The 18,394-nt window shown below is 36.9% G+C and overlaps 1 protein-coding gene across 5 annotated transcripts in view; it reads left to right on the top strand.

The window, feature by feature from the left end:
- The window catches only part of LOC100913575 (maestro heat-like repeat family member 5), a 133,363-nt gene that overhangs the window by 77,635 nt on the left and 37,334 nt on the right, over positions 1-18,394 (top strand). For 4 of the 5 annotated variants that reach the window (XM_031947283.1, XM_031947282.1, XM_031947281.1 and 1 more), the window contains 5 exons: positions 2,512-2,616; positions 6,341-6,476; positions 7,182-7,303; positions 12,048-12,197; positions 16,786-16,940. In XM_031947283.1, the coding sequence (XP_031803143.1) occupies positions 2,512-2,616; positions 6,341-6,476; positions 7,182-7,303; positions 12,048-12,197; positions 16,786-16,940 (668 nt within the window). The remainder of the gene's footprint in view (positions 1-2,511; positions 2,617-6,340; positions 6,477-7,181; positions 7,304-12,047; positions 12,198-16,785; positions 16,941-18,394) is intronic. The other variant, XM_031947284.1, reaches the window with a different exon arrangement.

The following is an 18,394-nucleotide window of genomic DNA, read 5'->3' as shown; positions in this document are numbered from 1 at the left end:
GTGTGTGGGAAGTCTGTTTTTAGGAGAAAGAAAAAAGAAGGAGGTATCAGAGAGATGGCATGAGAACCTGGAACAGTATAGTTCCAGTTTAAGACAAAAATATCCAGAAGCAATGGAGCCCAAATGCTGCAAAGAGATCAAAATGATAGGACTAATGTTAGAGGTATAAGAAAATCAACACTATGAGAGTACACTCTAAATTGCGAATTATCACCGTCATCACCACCACTATGAACAATTACTCATCAGTGATTAATGTTAATTCTCATTATTGCTATTGATATATGATTAGAGAATCAGCATCACTATTGTCATCTGAATCATCACTCTCACCAACAACAGCATCACTCCTATTGCCATTGCATTCTCATCACCAGCATCAGTACCATCATTATTATCACCATATTCACATCACCATCATTATAATCACTTTTATTACCATTATATTTCCATCACCACCATCAATTACAACCACCATTACTATATTCCCATCACCTTAATCAGCAACATTATCACCATCACTCTTACTATCTTATTCCCATCACCACTATCAGCATCATTGTCACCATCATTATAGTCCCATCACCTTCATAATTATCACCATCATCATCATTGTATTCTCATCAACTTTTATCAGCAATATTGACACAATAATTACTATCACCATCTTATGACTTCATTCACCATTACTCTCATTCTCATTATCATAATCAAAATCACAATTTTATTCCACATCATTACTATCATCACTTATAAAAGACTATATTTATTAATCTCTAATTAAATGTGTTGTTGGTTTTGTTGCATTTATATAATGCTGTAGTTCTTGAAGTTTCGTTTTCAGGTTATATTATTAAAAAAGCGAGGAGCTGTCAAAAGAATTTTTATTTATGCAAGTTACATATATACATATATATGGTATTATAAAACAAAACTAATTTTGAATTTGAGATCCTCTGAAAGGATTTCAGGGACCCCCAGCATCCTCTGATTCATACTTGGAGAACCACTATTGTAATGAATGATAAGATAAAATTGGGAGGGAAGTGGGTAAGGTTAAAAAAAAAACTAAGCTTGAAGAACTCTGGCAGACCTATGGCCTATTTTTAGCAAATTTTTTCCACCCTATTCTCCTGAGGCCAGGCTCAGCACACACAGGAGAAAAGGGTGTCCCTTTAGAATCCAACCTAATGTTCAACATCTCCAATGTACCAATCATTCACAGTGGTAAAATATGTCAAATGATCTCTTATAATCTAAACCACCTGATCTTTCTCATTTTGTCTTGTGTTGATCTCTAGAGTCTCAAAGCCTACTCCAATTCCTAGGAGTAAGGATAGAGATGTAACTGGAACTGAGAATAAGAAAGTCCCTCATATCTATACATATAGTGCTTTCCACCACATTAACCCCATAGAGGCTGCATTTTTCTTCCAATTACAATTTCTATAAAACCCAAGTCCAGCCCATAGTTTGTACTGCTACAACGTTTGTTCATAATTTTTCTCTTTCACATAGATGCAAAAGCATGAGAATATAATGGTGGTAAAAGTCCTGGAGTTAGCGTTTTAAAAACCTGACTTCCCATCTCTGTTCTTTGTCTTACCATCTATATGATCTTGAACAGGTCACTCCCTTCCTCTGGACTTCAGTTTTGTCATCAAGAAAATTAAAGGTTAGACTCAATTATCTCTAAGGACCATTCAAGGGCCTTATTATTTATATTACCTATATTTGAACCAATATGTTGCTTTTCTATCCCTTTTTTTCATTTGAATGCTCTCAGAGGCAAGACAAGTGGTTATCATCTCTGTATTACAGATGAGGATACTGAGGTCCAGAGAAGTAAAGGGATTTTCCTCACATCTCTATGGCATTTTAAAAGTTTACAAAGTGTTCACTATGAAGTATGTGTTATTACCCCCTTTCACAGAAGAGGAGACTGAGGATCAAATCAGTTAAGACTTGCCCAGGTTTTCACAAAAAAGTAAATATTGAAGTAGGAAGTAGGAAGGCCTTCTGATGCCCAGTCAGTGAATTTCAACCATATGATATTCCCTCAACATCAGAAATCCTTTTATTAAAGTCCCAAAGGAAGTGTCCTTAACATTCCATATTTACTAAGCATCTACCATTAGTCCAGTTCCTGCATCCCAAATAAAATAAGAAATAGAAGAAAAAAGGCAATTCCCTGTCCTCTTACATAGTTTTTCATTTTTTCTCCAGGAGATAAGAGACTCATAAAACAAGTAGAAATACAGGGCTGACTCTGTGGTACTGTGCAATAGCAATCCAGAGAAAAGGAGATAACTCTGTCACTTAAGAGGAGCTTCCTAGAGAAGACAGTATTTAGCTGGGGTCCAATGGAGGATATAATTTGGAGAAGTAGGGAAAAGAGGAGACATCTCCCAGTGAGAGTGATGGGAGCAGGAAAGTAGATGCTAGTGTCTTTTCAGAGATGTTCTGTTGGTCCCAATGGCTCTGTCTTATCTACCCCTTTGTTCTCTCCAGCACATGTACAACTGGCTGATCTCAGAGAAGGTTCATGAGCGTCAACGGGCAGTTAGAAGCTGCATGGTTCTCCTCAAGTATCTGGCACAGAAAGCCTGTTTGGATGTGAGTACCACCATCACCTGACCCCTCCCCTCACTTCATCTTACTGTATCCTTCCCTATTCCTCATGGTGATGTGTAAGTGAGCTCTTCTACATTATAGACTGTAGATCTAAAAGGAACTCCAGAAAATAAGCCACTCCTAATCTCCATTTCTTGTCAGGACAACATTTGAAGGATGGATGGGCTGGTCTGTGTATGATTATCTCTAAAGAAGGAAATTTTGGGGCAACTAGTGACGCTGTGGATAGAGCACCAGCCCTGAAGTCAAGAGGACCTGAGTTCAAATTTGACTCAAATACTAAATACTTCCTAGCTGTATGACCCTGAGCAAGTCACTTAATCCCAATTGCCTCAGGAAAAAAAAAAGATTTCATGCCCACACTGATTGCAAGTGTCATAGTTTCATTAGCACCATTATATGATAGATCACAATGGGGTAAAAAGCAGCAGAACTACGCTTCCAACTCCAGGTCCTCTAATTCCAAATTAACTTTTCTTTCCACTATGCCATACTCTTGACTCTCTCTTAACCTCTCTCCTTTTCTCTCTCTCTATCTCTCTCCCTCTCCCTCTGTCTCTCTCTGTGTCTCTCTGTCTCTATCTCTTTCTATCTCTCTTTTTCTCTCTCTTTCTCTTTCTGTCTCTATCTCTCTGTGTGTCTCTCTTTCTTTCTCTCTCTGTCCCCTTCTTCATATACATATATATCTATATGTATATCTATATACACATGTATATGTATATATACAATCTGTATATACATGTGTGTTATACATACATGTATGTGTGCAGATGTACATGTAGATGTATAAAAATGGGAATTTTTATTGTATGTGGAGCAAGCTAGCTGGAAAGTTTGGATGATTCCAATTTTGTTAGCAATATCCACGCCTCTCAGTCCAGGATATATAAGACTTAGGTCTTCTTTCCATCAGGCTAGACCACTGTGGGAACTTTGGTCAAAGTGTTCTTCATATCCTATTCAATCTGATGTTTGTTGGCCTTAATTTTACCAAGAATAGCAAGGGAGGAGTATTCAACCTTCTTCACAACAAATTCAGTGGTCAAGGGAAACTTGATGATGGCATGGTGATCAAACTTGTTAGTGCTAGGGGGACTTTTCTAAGAGTACTTGGATTGCTTTTAAACTGAAATTTCTTGGTTGCCAGAAAGTGGGAGACATTTGGATTTTCATCTTTTGGGGGCTATGGACATCCTTCATCACTGCCTTCTTGGCCATCAGGAATTTTGATTTAGCTTCTGCCTTGGGAGGGACAACCACTACCTTCTTTGCCTCTGGATGCCATCTTGGAAGAAATGTTGCATAATGCTACTTCTTGAAACATTGAAAATATCAATACTATATAAGTGTATTTTGGCTAAGCCCAGAGATAGATTTAAACATAGAGTACTCCAATGGCTCTCTAATCTTGTCATCTTGTCAAAATCCTATGCCTGCTCAACCTGGGTGATTCTTAAACAAGTCCTAATAAGTTCACCATCAAAATTTCACTAAAAATCTTGGAAGCCTCTCTTACTTTTCCATAACATCAGAAGAATATTCAGAATGTCCATGTTAGCTGTTGATCTTACCCATGGCTTTTTTATACTGAACATTTTTAAATGGCGTATTTTACTCTGTTCTCCTTAATCCCTTCTTTGTATTATTTTATGGACTAATTAACACTATCCATGGTCCCCTCTGTTGGTCTCTTAGTGATAATCACATTTAATTGTTTGGAGATTGTTATATTCCATGACTCATAACTGTAAGATAATACTAGGAGAACACTGGTATTAAAGAGAGAGGTGTTTGTTTCAAAAAGAAATTTGTAGTTATTAAAAGAATATAACAATTTCCCAAAGAATATAGCAGTTTCCCAGAGGTATTTCAGTTCAGTCTCAGCTTCCTGTTTAATTCTCCAGTTAATTGTCCATGTACATTATAGACATACAAATATACATGTATATGTATGTACACTTATATAGACAGTTGTGTACATGTGTAGCCAAGTGTATGTCATATATGCATATGTGTATGCATAAATAGACACATCTATTCACAGGCTTTATAATTTGTCCATCTTATTTTATAATATACACTGAACAGTAAGCATTCTTCATTCACTTGTTTTTTCTCATGTGATTAATTAGACCAAATTATTTTTTTTCTGAGGCAATTGGGGTTAAGTGACTTGCCCAGGGTCACACAGCCAGGAAGTATTAAGTCTGAGGCCAGATTTGAATTCATGTCCTCCTGACTTCAGGGCTGGTGTTCTAGCCACTATACCAACTAGCTCTCCCTAGACCAAATTCTTTAGTAGTTTTGTGCCTCATTCAATTGACTGTAATAGATGAGTCATTAATGTAATCTACACAATATCATCATCCTTAAGCAGGAGTTATCTGAAAGGCATCACCATCTATCTATAGGGTATCCCTCTTCCTTTTGGATTTTGTACCATAGCCAGTGCCTTAAATCTCTGTGTTTGATGCCTCAATTGATATCTTCCCATTTGTTAATATGTTCCCTCATTCCCTGAAATTACTCCCTATTCACTACCTACATTCATGCATATATATGTGTGTTTAGACATATAGTTATGATTTTTGGACATATATTTATTTATATGCTATAAAATTTAAGTTCTCACTCTGCCCCCACAGAAGAATTTAAATTCCTTGAATAATGAAATTATCTAGTTTATCTTTCTAGTTTATCCCTGGCACCTATCATATATGTAGGTGCTTAATAATTGCTTAATGAATTAAGATGAGTTGAACATTCATAATCAGAATCATCAAAGTTATTTTTGAGTTTGCTTATCTCAAGGATCTTTGTATAATTTTAATATCTGTACGGGAGACACCTTGTTAAAGGAAATCTTTTTTTTAAGCTGCATTTTGCTCTTATCTATATAGACAAATGCTTTTCTTTCATTCTATTCAAACATAGGAGAAACTTGTAATGACTTTCAGTCAACTGTGTGACATTAAGAATATAGGACTAGAATCTCAATCTATGATGATTCTGAAATATTCCTCTCTCCAAGCAGCCATCATCTCTTCTGAAGACTTCTACTTTAAAGAATGGCCCAGGTCGGGCACCCTTCACCTTTTTCCTGGCTCTGATTACTTTCTGGACTTTTCTGCCATGCCTTAGCTGCCTTCTCACTCTAGTACATCCCTCCATTTCTGTAGCTCTCTTTTCCTATAGATGAGTACCTCCCGGGACTCCATTTTGAAGGATGACTCAGGCCAGCTAAACTCCTTTCTTCTCCCACATCTGCTTCTACCTCCATGCCCTTGCTCAGGTACTTCCCCTGGCTTCCCTTGCTTTTCAACTTCATTTTATGTATTATTATATATCATTAGAATGTAAGTTTCTTGAGGACAGGCAACTGTCTTTTTGTATGTACTTATAACCTGTGGCACAATGCCTGATACATAGGAAGTGTTTAACAAATGTTTGTTGATTTATTTTTTGTGGTAGCATAAATGAATTTTAGGGGAGGAAAATCAGGACAAAGAAATAGCTCTAGGCATTACTTATCCAGAAACCTATAGGTCTGTTGTGGAAAGAGCGATAATTTAGGAATAAGAAAACTTGTATTCAAATTCTGAAACTCATTTCCATTGTTAAATGAAAGGGATGAATTAGATGATCTCTTAGGTCCCTTGAAGCCTGAAATTACAGTTATATTTATTTTCTTTATTTTACTCTCCAGACAACAGAGGAATTTGGAAGAATTGGGCACCTTTTGGGCACTCTGGGCATGTTATGTCAGGATCCAGACAAAGAAATTCAGCAGCTGGTGCTTGAAGCAATTAACTACCTATACCAAGTCCTCCTATATCAGAAAGGTGATACTGGACAGGAATCCTAATTTATTGATTTATCTGTGTCTATGTCTCCTCCTATGGAGTTACTTACCATCATTCCTAAACTCATTTTCCAATACTGACCAGACCAAGCAATGATTTTACTCCAACCATAATAGTAATCTCTGTGACAACATGCTATGTAACTATGATCTCACCCCAGAAAGGATCACATCTCAATCTCTGAATACCTCCCTACACTAACCTCACCACAAATCTAAGTACATCCCTAATACTGACCCTTCTCCACAACCCTTGCCACACCATAATTTTGTCTCACAGTATCCCTGGTCTTATCTCAGCCCTTACCTTGTCCCCATCCCTGACCATACCCTGGCCTTTTCCAAACCAACCTTGAGCTCACTACAATTCTGACTATAATTCAGCTCTAACTTTAATTCATTATGTCCCCAGATCTTGACCCAACCCTCAAGCTTGACCACATTGTACACATCCCCATCCTAATCCAACCTGACCAAACCTGATCCCAACTCTGACCACTTATGTACCCTGTATACATCTTACCTCAACCATACCCTAATACCAACTGCATCCCAAACTTGGCCCCTCATTGTCTGTGCCCCAACTTTGATGCTTACTCTATTTCCAACTCTGAAGAAGAAACATAGACAGCTAGAGTTGTCTTTTAGGAAACAGCAGCCATTTATAATCATGTCTCTTCACCAGGCTTGGAGACATCTGTCCTTTTCAGAAATTTGGAGCACAATGAAGAAACCCAGAGTCTCTCAAAACAGGGGCCAATACCTATGCCGGAGATTCCTGTCAACCCCACCACCCACATTATTAAGGTCAAAGCTCTCAAGGGATCAGCAGGGCAGAGTGGGAGGGCTTACCTTAGATTTACATGGAACCTCTCTTCTAGGTCAGTTAGAAGTCTCATCTCCCAGCCTTTCCTGAAGAGTCAAGAATGAGGGGTAACATAGAAAGACCATTGGATTTAAAAATCAGAAGTGGTGGTTGTTTTACATACAACCATTTCAGTCATGTACAACTCTATCATTTGGAGTTTTCTTGGAAAAGATACTAGAATGGTTGTCCACTTCCTTTTTCAGTTCATTTCACAGATGAGGAAACTAAGGGTTAAGCGACCTGTCCTGTGTCACACAGCTAGTAAGTATCTGAGACCAGATTAGAACTCAGAAAGATGAGTCTTGCTTACAGGACTTGGGTTCAAGTTCCACTCTGCTCTCACCACTTACTACCTATGTGACTTTAAATAAATCACTTAAACTTCCTAGCCTTCAGTTACCTCATCTGCAAAATATCACTTCTTTAATGGGCAAGATACACTATACTTTATTTACAAAAACAACACTCATTTTCTAAATTTAGCCTACAAGTCATGGTTTGGCGATGGGGTTCCTAGCCTAGCAAAAAAGTAGAATTCTATGAACATAACCTCATATGCATAGATTTCAGCAAAGCTTTGGACAATCACATTATCCCTGAAATCAAGAATGGTTGGACAGTTGATAACTTAGATACATTTTTTATTAAATTTTATTTTAAAATTTTTGTAGCTGAATCTAAAAAATAGCAATTAATGGAGAGATAACAACTTTGACAGGCTTGAGATCTATTCTGTTTAACCTTTTCTCAATCATTTGGATTAAGGTACATAAGGTACATGGGCAACTAGGTGGCACAGTGCATAGAGTACATTCTTGAGTCAGGAAGACTCATCTTCCTGAACTCAAATCTAGCCTCAGACATACTGTTTGCCCTCAGTTTTCTCACTGGTAAAATGAGCTGGAGAGGTAAATGGCAAACTACTCCAGTGTTTTTGCCAAGAAAATCCAAATTGGGTCACAAAGAATCAGACATGACTGGAACTACTGAACAACAACAACAAAAAAGTTATTTGCTTATCCAATTTCCAAATAAAACAAAACTGAAAAGAGGAGAATAGTTCAAGGGATCATAGTGTCATAGATTTAAAAGAGGAAGGGAGAGGACTTCAAAATGATCAAGTCCAATGATTTCATTTTACAGATTAAGAACCTGAAACCCAGAAAAGGACAATAATTTGTCCCAGGTTGCACAGGCTAAGTCATAGATCTAGGATTTGAATCCAGACTCTCTAATTCCAGACCAGCACTTTTTGTGCAATAATATATTAAATGCCAGAGTCAAAATCCAAAAAGATCTCACAAACTTGAACAATGAGCCAAATCCAATTAAGTACATTTTTATTAGGAATCATCATAAAGTCCTACACTTGAGTTAAGAAAAATCAAATAGTGTTTGTGGTTTGATAGATCCAGAGTACAGATCTATGACAGAGTGGGAAAAGGACTTAGTTAGATTGGCCTCAAAGTTCAGTTTCAGGTCTGTCTCCTTTCCTACTTAAAGTTATCATTATAATAGTATGATCATTATTATTATTTTATGTCATATATTCAATGGAAAGAGCACTGAATTTTTAGAATCAAGGGAACTGACTTCAAATTTCAGCTCTGCTATATACCTATGTGACCTTGGGCAAATGGTTCAATCTCTCTGAGCCTCCAAATATGTCAAAATGAAAAGGCAATAGAAGATACCAGAAGTCCTTTATAGTTCTAAATTCTATGACTCCATGAACAGTTCTAGGAACTAAGGAAAGGTGAAAGGGACAAACATTTATTAAACACCTCCTATATGCAAGAATTTACAAACCACTCCAGTATCTTTTACAAGAAAATCCTAAAGGGGCAGGGGAAGAAGGAAGGGAGGAGAATCACAAAGAGTCAGATAACACTGAAAAACAATTCAATAAAAAGATGCCAGACACATCTCGACTGATCTCCCAACAGCCCTGAGAAGGCACTATTATTATTCCCATTTTACAGTTGAGAAACTTAAAAGGGAGAAATTAAGTGGCTCATCCTGGGTCATATAGCTAGTAAGTATCTGAAGCCAGATCTGAACTCATCTTCCTGAGTCCAGATCCAATTGTCTTACCTAACTTTGGGATACACATTCTTGTCTTTAATCACCGAGGGTCCATTCATGAAGTTGCTTGCCATCTGACCATCCAGACAGACCTTTAATATTAACTAGTCACAAGACATAGTTCAATAAAACAATCCCTCTTTTGAGTCATGATAGACCTTTAATATCAACTGGTCATAAGACATAGTTCAGAAAAGCAATCCCTATATTGCTGAAAGGAGCTGGTTTCTTTCTTCAGTTTTGATACCAAATTCCTTTTGAACCTTCAATTCTATTCATCAGAAATTTCTTAGGATCACTCACAGGGTTGTTAGACACTGGACTTTGCAAAGGCAAAGATTAAACAATCCCAGCCGTCTGAGAACTTAAATTCTACTAAGGAAATAAAGTCTACCCAGTTAGTAAAGACAAAATATATTCAAAGCAAATTCAAAATAACTTGCTGAGGAAAAATAATAATTGGAAAGATCATGAATGGCTTCAAGGATGATGGAGATTCCATGACTTATAGATGAAGAAAGGGAGAGATCCAAGCATAGCACATATGAACAAAAACCAGAAAATAGAATATTATATACAGAAAATAATAAGCAAGTGTGAAAGGGAAGAATGTGAGATAAGTCCAAAAATAAAAGTTGGAGCCATATTATAAAGTCCTTTTACCTTCCATACATTTCATATTCCCTCAGAAGCAATAGAGCCCCGCTGAAATCTATTGAGGAGGGCAATGGAATGGTCAGATGATACACATTAGGAATATCAGTTTGGTAGCTGCAAGGATAATGGATTTAAAAGTAGAGACTAAGCTTTAGTTATCATATACAAAGAGACTAATTAAGATTCTCTTCAAATATTTCATTTTAATAGTCCTGCTAAGAAATGAGAGAAACTTAAACTATGGTGATGAGTGTAAAGTGGGAAGAAGGGGACATTAGAAGAAATGTTAAAAAAAAAAAAAAGTAGAATCAATAAGACTTTGACAACTGGGTGAATATGGAGAGACAGTAGAGACTCATGGATAACTCCCAAGATTTCCTCTCTAGATGCCTGGAAGGATGGTGGCACCATTGGAAAAAAATTCAGATGTTAAGGTGAAAGTTGAGCTTGAGGGGAAAGATCATGAAGTTTAAGATACCAATGAGACCTATCTAGTGGAGATATCAAACAGGAAAATGGTAGACCTGAGCTCAGGAATGAAATAAGGGTTGAACATGTTGACTTGGGAGTTACCTTGAAGAGTTTGAATCCATGGGAACTGATAAGATCACATATAAAAGATGTGTAGTAAAAGACAGGAGTTCAGGACAGAGCATATTTGTGCCTAAAGGATAGAATCAGGACTGAGAAGAGACCACTGGACTTAATCATTAGGAAGTCATTGGTGAACTTTGAGAAAGCATTTCCAGTCAAGCAGTGGGATCAGAAGTGGGATACAAGGAATTGAGAAGTGAGTGGAAGGTGAGGAATTGGAAAAATCAAATAAAGGCAGAGGCAACTACATAGTACTGTGACTATGGAGCTATACTAGTTTGAGTCAAGCCTGAGACAGTGACCCTGGATAAATCATTTAATCTCTCTAAGCCTCAGTTTCCCCATCTTTAAAATGTGGACAATTATTGTACTTACCTGCCAGAATTATTGTGAGAAAAAATTGAGAAATTTGTAAATTACTTTGCAAATCTTACAGTATGATGTAAATATAGTATCACTTTCATTATTAAATAGCTTTTTCTAGGATTTTTATGTTTTCTTAGTCATTTCTCTCTCTCTGGATCTGTTTCCTTTATGAGATAAGAATAATCTTATCTATTGTGCCTTCCTTGAAAATTACTTGTGACAATGCTATGGAACTATATGAATATGAATAATCTTCTAGATTTTAAAATGCCCTGCAAGGATGGTCTCAGAAAAAAAAAAATCAGAAAGTCCTCCTTGAACTCAAAGTGAAATAATGTGCTGTATACAAAGTGATAGCAATGTTCTGGGATGGCCAACTGTGAATGATTTTGCTATTCTCAGTAGTACAATGACCCATGACTACTCTGAAGGACTTATGATGAAAAATCCTAGCCAGACCCAGAGAAGTAACTGATTGTGTCTGAATACAGATTGAAGCATTCTCTCTTTATATTTCTCTTTCTTTTTAATTTAATTTTTCTTGAGGGTTTTTATTTTCATTAGGGTGGTAGATCTGTATTTTCTTTCATAACTTGACTTTTATGGAAATGTTTTACATAGCTTCACATGTGGTTTCTTAATTGTGAGTGGGGATTAGGGAGAGAACCTATCAAAAATTTTGAAAACAAATGTAAAAAATTATTTTGAATGCAAGTGGACAAAAATATTAAAATTTTAAAAAGAAAAAAGAAAACATCCTGCAAATATGATCATTTTCCAATCAATCCAGGAAACCATCCTGAAAAAAGGGGATTTCAGGGACCATTTATAGGGGCAGGTAAATAAGGGAGTTAGTGAAAAGAGGGAGAAAGAAACTCAAAGGAAGAGATTAGACCTTAGAAGGCCGAGGGCACCACCATTCATAGGACCAGAGTGGGTTATTGATCCCAATGTGACTTTTTCTCTCCTTGTTTGATATAGGAGTTTGCAAAGAATTTATCTCTGTCTCAGATGAAAGATCTCATCTGGACAGTGATGGATGGTCTAAGGAGTAACTTGGATTTCCAAACAGAAACTGCAGGGGATATGCTCATTGTCATCCTAGAAGACTTTGGCCCTCGGGTGGAAAAGGTATGGCTGTTTGAAGGAGCAGGGATTAACTGAGAAGGAGCAGGGCTGAGACACAAGAGTCCAGAGCTTCTCCTCCAGGAAAGAGGACACAGTCTATATCCTAAATAATTAAATATCCAAATGAAAAGGGAATGGGTTGGATTGGAGGAGGTGGTAGCCATAAAGATTATTGGATTTAGATTTAGTCAAGAGGACCTAGATTTAAATCCAAACTCTGTTACTTGTTCATTGTATGATCTTGGGCAAATCACTTTCCATCTCTATGGAAGTTGTGTTTCTGAAGTCCCATCTGATTATAAATCCTATCCTTTGGATAGATCTCCAGGGGTGGAGTTAATAGTGGCTAAGTAAGTTCCAGAACACTAGATTGGCTTTTCCAAGGGATTCAGGTCAATTGCTGTTGCCCCAGTGGAAAGTTTAATTAAGCATTGACTTTGGACCTGGAATCAGTAAGTAAGCATTTTATAAGTGCCTACCATGTGCTAAGCATTGGGGAATCCAAATACCAAAATTAAATAGTCTTTGCCCTCAAGGAGATTATATGTGGTCAGTCCCACAATCAATTATGGTGAAGAAACATAGTAAATAGAATGTCCTGTCTGGGAGAGTTTGGGAGTTCTGGTCCAATCAAGGAGAAAATCAAATCTCAAAAACTATGAAAGAACAGTCAATTAGCACTTATTTTGAACGTATTATGTTCCAGGCATTGAGCTAAGGGCTGAAAAAAAATGTAAAACAGAGACTCAAGTGTTGAACTGTGAGCCATAGGGTGCCTTAAGGTAGAGAGAACTCAGTGTAGACTGGAATAAGAAACAAAGTACAAAAACCAGAGCTCTGGCATAAAGGATATGAACCAGATAATAATAATAATAGCTAGCATTTATACAGTACTTTTAGATTTATAAAGCTCTTTATGTGTGTTCACTTATTTAATCTTACAACAACCTTAAATAGGTGCTTATGTTATGCTTATTTTACGGATGAGGAATATAGAGGGATTAAGTGACTTGAATAGAGTCACACAGCTTGTGTCTAAAGCTAGATTTGAACTCTGGTTTATCCTAACTCTAAGTCCTGAGTGCTATTCACTGTGCTACCCAGCTGCCTAGATTCAATACTTCTTCCCCTCTCCCTTCTAATAGCTATGCCCAGGTTTTCTTAACTTTCTGTAAATGAAAATTACTTGATGATATAATATTTATCCTCTGAAATTCAAATTCAATAAACCTATGTTTATTAGTTCAGTTGAACATAATTACTTCTCTGATTACAAATGTAAAGAAACCAGACCTCTGGTAGCTAGTATTTATATTGCACTTTCAGGTTTGCAAATACCTGTGTTCTAAAATTCAATTTAAAAACTCTCCTTGTTAGCTCGTGAAGCATAAGGAGCACTATATTTGAATCCAAAGGGACCTAAGCTTAATTCCAACCTTACTTTTAATTATATCTGTGACCTTGAATAAGTCATTTTCATTCTCTGTTCTTATTTCTAATCTTCCTTCTAACTCAATCTATGAGTCAGGATCACTTTTCAGTCCTTTAAAAAAAATATCCCTTATAAATTCAGTTCAACTTAAATGAAAAAAAAAAATTTGCTAAGTTCCTGTTAAGTTGAAATCACTATATGCTTAAGAGAAGTAAAACACAGATAGACAAAGCAGTGGTAGAATTATAGAGGAATCTCTAAAAGATGAAACTTTCAAAAAGGAATTAAGTCCCCTATTTAATCTGCAATATCACTGACATGTGATACAGCTTCTCCTGAGCACCTCGTGATCCTTCTAGGTCAAGATCCTTTCCCTTTTGAACAACTATAATTGTTAGGAAGCACTTTCTATATAAAGCCAAAATCTCTCTCTCTGTGCCCATTTTTGCCCATTACTTTTAGTTTTCTATGGGTCCAAGTAGAATGAATAGAATCCCTCTTCCACATGATGGTCCTTCAAATGCCTGAAAACATCAAGGAGGTCTTCTCTAAGTCTTCTTCAGGCTAAGCATCCCCATTTCCTTTGCTTAAGCTCACAAAACTGGATTTCAGGGTCCCTCAATTCAATTCAATTTATCAAATACCTATTAAGTAAAAGGATAGGAAAATTTAGTGAATACAGAGCTGGGCTGGCAGACGGTTCACTGAGTAAGTCTCAATTTTTAGTGCGCTAGGAATCTTTCTAAATTTTGATAAAAGGGAGTTTTCTCATCTAGGAATTCCCATTATCAATAAGATCACAAGTCTAGACTCCATCATATCAGTTAAAGGAAATAAGCACTTATTAGGTGTCTACTGTGTGCTAAGAAGCACTTTTTTTAATCCCTAATATCAAGGAGTTTATAGTGTTGACTGCCAGGATTTTTGCAAAACTGTCTTGAGACAACACAATTGCCTGGTTGTCCACCATCAGATATAGTCTATCTTGTCCCCAACTCATCAATGTGATGTGGTATTGCAGAGCTGAATATAATAGTCCAGATGTGTGGGCAATGTTCCATATGTGTTTCAATCTGGGGACAAAGGACAGAGAAATACTGTCTTTCCTCTCCTTTCTTTCTACCCAACTAAAGCTCTTTGGCATGTCTGCTCACAGACATTCCCACTCCATCAAGTCTCCACCTAAAGGAGAAGGGTTATGTTTATATCAAGTCTAAATTCACATCCTTGAAACTCATGCCTTTGTTCCTACTTGCACCCTCTGAGCCTAAGAAGCATGTCATCCCTCTTCTACCTCACAAAATCTCTGAGATTCCCTTTCTACTTTAACTCTAGTACCCTATGGTCCCATGAAATATTAAAGTCAACTATCACAACTCCCCTAAGTCTTCTCCTCTCCTTGGGAACCATCCCCAATTCTTTTCATTGGTCCCTTGCTGCACAAACTTGAATCCCCATCATTATTTGGTTCCTTCTCCATGTTTTCTCAGTAAGCAGAAGAGCACAAAGGCAATGCTGTGGTGGGTGGAAGACACCTATCTAAATTTTTATATGAAAAATGGAATCTCATATAGTTGAAAAAGTTGGGGATCCAATATTCTAGTCCATAGAGTTGGTGGTCCTATAATGCTTTGAAGTAGGCTCTTCCCCTTTCCTAGAATATTCTCTTTTTTCACTTCCATGTTTTGGGAACCTTAATTTTCTTCAGTCCTCCTTGGAGTACCACCTTCTATAATAAGCTTTTCTTGATATATCCCTACATCAATCTTGAATTATTAGAATCTAGAAATCAGTTCATATTTGCTTGGAGGTACTTTCTGTTAGTCTATAACTATGTATGAAGAGTTCCCCACACTTCATTCCTAATGTCAAGTGGAATGGAATTTTTCTTTGGGCAGAGACTGTTCACATATAAGTGTTTCTGTCTCCAAAGGCTAGCCTGACACATACTAGGCATTGGATAAAACAAGATACTGAAGGGGCCTTCAGTTAATGTCACGTAAGGATTGTCTGAAAAAAACTAGGGATGTTTATTTATTTTGGAAAGAGAAGACTTAAGGAGAACTTGTTTAGTTGCCTTTAAGTATTTGAAGGGCTGTCATGTGAAGAGGGTGCTAATTTGTTCTGTTTGACCCCAAAGGGCTAAACCAAGAGCAATGGTGGAGGTTACAAAGAGGCAAATTTAGACTCAAGGTCAGGAAAAAATTCATAATTAGAGCTGCCCCAAAGTAGAATGAGCTGCTCCAGAAGCTGTGGGTTCTTTCTCTTAGGAAATCTTCAAAAAAGGCTGGATGAACACTCAACTGGTATATTAGTGTCTAAATTTCTTTAACATTTGAATTGGACTAAATGGCAGCTAAGATTCCTTCAAACTCTTAAATTCTGTAATTTTGTGAAATACTTGTTGAATTGAATTTCTTACTTTTGGTAATGGTGCTACTATTGAGGTAGCTAGGTAATATAGTCAAATAATCATTAGCTATATGACCCAAGACAAGTTATTTGATTTGTACCTGCCTTAGTTTCCTCATCTGTAAAATGAAGATGAGTCTAAACTACCATCACTATTGTACATAAAATATCTGCAGTTTTGTGTGCATTTTTTATTATGCTATGTTATAAAAATGCCTGTTTTATTCCTTAAATTAAAAATAATTTTTAAAGAATAATTGTGAGGATCGAACAAGATCATATTTGTAAAGAAAGCACTAGCCATAATGCCTGACACATAATAAGCACATATTAATAAATTCTAGTAGGTAGTGCAGTGGATAGGGTACTGGACCTGGCATCAGGAAAACCCAAGTTCAAATCCAGTCTCAGATGCTTAGAAGCATGTAATTCTGGGCAAGTCACTTAAATTCTGGACAGTTTCCTGTACTGTAAAAAGGAGCTAGAGAAGGAAATGGTAAACTGCTTCAATATCTTTACCAAGAAAACCCCAAATGGGGTTCCAAATGGCTACAACTGAACAGCAATAAATACTAGATTCCCTATTTCAGTCATCTGTTCCAATCTCTACCAGCCACCAATGTTTAATACTTCTTGTGGTCTTTGACTCTTCAAGCCCCTATACCCAACCAGTTACCACATCTTTTTGATTCTGTTTCTTGATGTTTTGCCTGCATATTTCCTCTGCTTTTTTTCTCCTTCTCTCAGGTTGCAGACATCAGCCGGACCCTCTATTGCCACTTCATCTCCATTGAAGCAGTGAATATCAAGAAAAAAATTCTGAAGGCCATCACCCTGATATCTAGATACCACACCCAGGACCTAGTGAACTCCTTTCTGGAGTATTCTCTCCCACTGGACCGGTACAATGAGGCATCTCAGAGATCCCAGCCTGGCCAGACCTCAGCAGAGCTCTGGAGTTGGCTAAGTTTACGTGGTAGTAGTATTCAGAAATCTGAAGTGGGATCCTGTCAGGATGCCTAGCTATACAACAGGATATTTGATGACCTAAAAAAAACACTTCCTCTCTCATCTCTGTTTCCCCATCTCCAAAATGAGAGTGATAATCCTTGTGTGACCTGCCTCCTGATTGTTGTTAGGAAAATGTTTTACAAATCTTACAAATTCTAGAAAGAGGAGGTTTCAAATATAATGAATGGGAAAGTGGTTGTAAATTATCATCTTCTTTAGAGTTCCCAGAGACCACTTTCTCAGTTCTGTGATGTCATTTCCCACCCCATATTTCCAGAGTTCTCTGCAAGAGGCTAAGGAGGATTCACAAAGAATGCACAGTCTCTATTCTCAAGGGTCTTTCAGTCTACTGAGGAAAGCAAGATTCAAAGTTGGATAATTTATAATAATAAGTAATATGGGGCCTTTTCAGTTATAGTATAATAATGTTTTTTATTTTAGGTGCTATAATAATATTAAAAATCTCCTTCATTTTTAGAATATATGTTTTTCTAAGTACTTTCCTCACAATATCTCTAAGAAGTCATAGTTGCCTTCATTTGAAAGATACAAAAAAACTGATACTATAAGTCCAGGGTTCATCACTTTAGATATGAAAGGAATGTTAAAATTCATCAAGGCCATCACCCCTATTTACACATGAGGAAACAAGAATATCAGAGAGGAAAAGTGACCTTCCCAAAATCACATAGCCAGTGTTAGACACAGGATTTGAAACCAGATAATATGTATAGACCAGACCCTGGAAGGCAAGAGTTAATTAAAGGACCAAGGGGAAGATAAAGGACTCAGTGGTCAGAAAAGGTTGTCCGGAGGAGGTAACACTTGATTTGGTTCTGGAATTATAGGGTAGAGTCTGTCTAGATCTAAATGATGATCCAAATTGTACTGTACATGTTCAAGGGACAATAAGGATTCTAGATCTAGTTAGAACCATTAGTTGTTATTGGGAAGTACCAGCTGCTAAAATTGGAAGGCTAAACTGTGACCAGTTCTGGAGTACCTAGAATATCAAGCTAAAAAGTTTGAACATTTTCTTTTAAGAGAGGGTTCCCCAACTTCATTGGGGCAGTGTAATAAATAATATGTATAACTTTATAGTGCTATTTATATCTTGGAATCTTGAGTTCATTGGGCAGTGGAAAGAGGAGAGAAGGAATATTCCCATGTTGAGCTTTTTGCATTTGAACAACAGACCTCAATCCATTGCTTGGAGCTCCCCTACCTTAGGCATTGGGCAATTTTTTGAAAATTGTATCTGTTAGGGAAAATAGGATCAGTCACAAAGTCATAGATCTATGATAATTATTATATCCCCAGAATTTAACACAGCAGAGTTACAAAG

This window comes from Sarcophilus harrisii, chromosome 1, assembly GCF_902635505.1.
Source record: "Sarcophilus harrisii chromosome 1, mSarHar1.11, whole genome shotgun sequence".
Taxonomy (NCBI): domain Eukaryota; kingdom Metazoa; phylum Chordata; class Mammalia; order Dasyuromorphia; family Dasyuridae; genus Sarcophilus; species Sarcophilus harrisii.
This window is presented reverse-complemented; position numbering and strand designations above follow the sequence as displayed.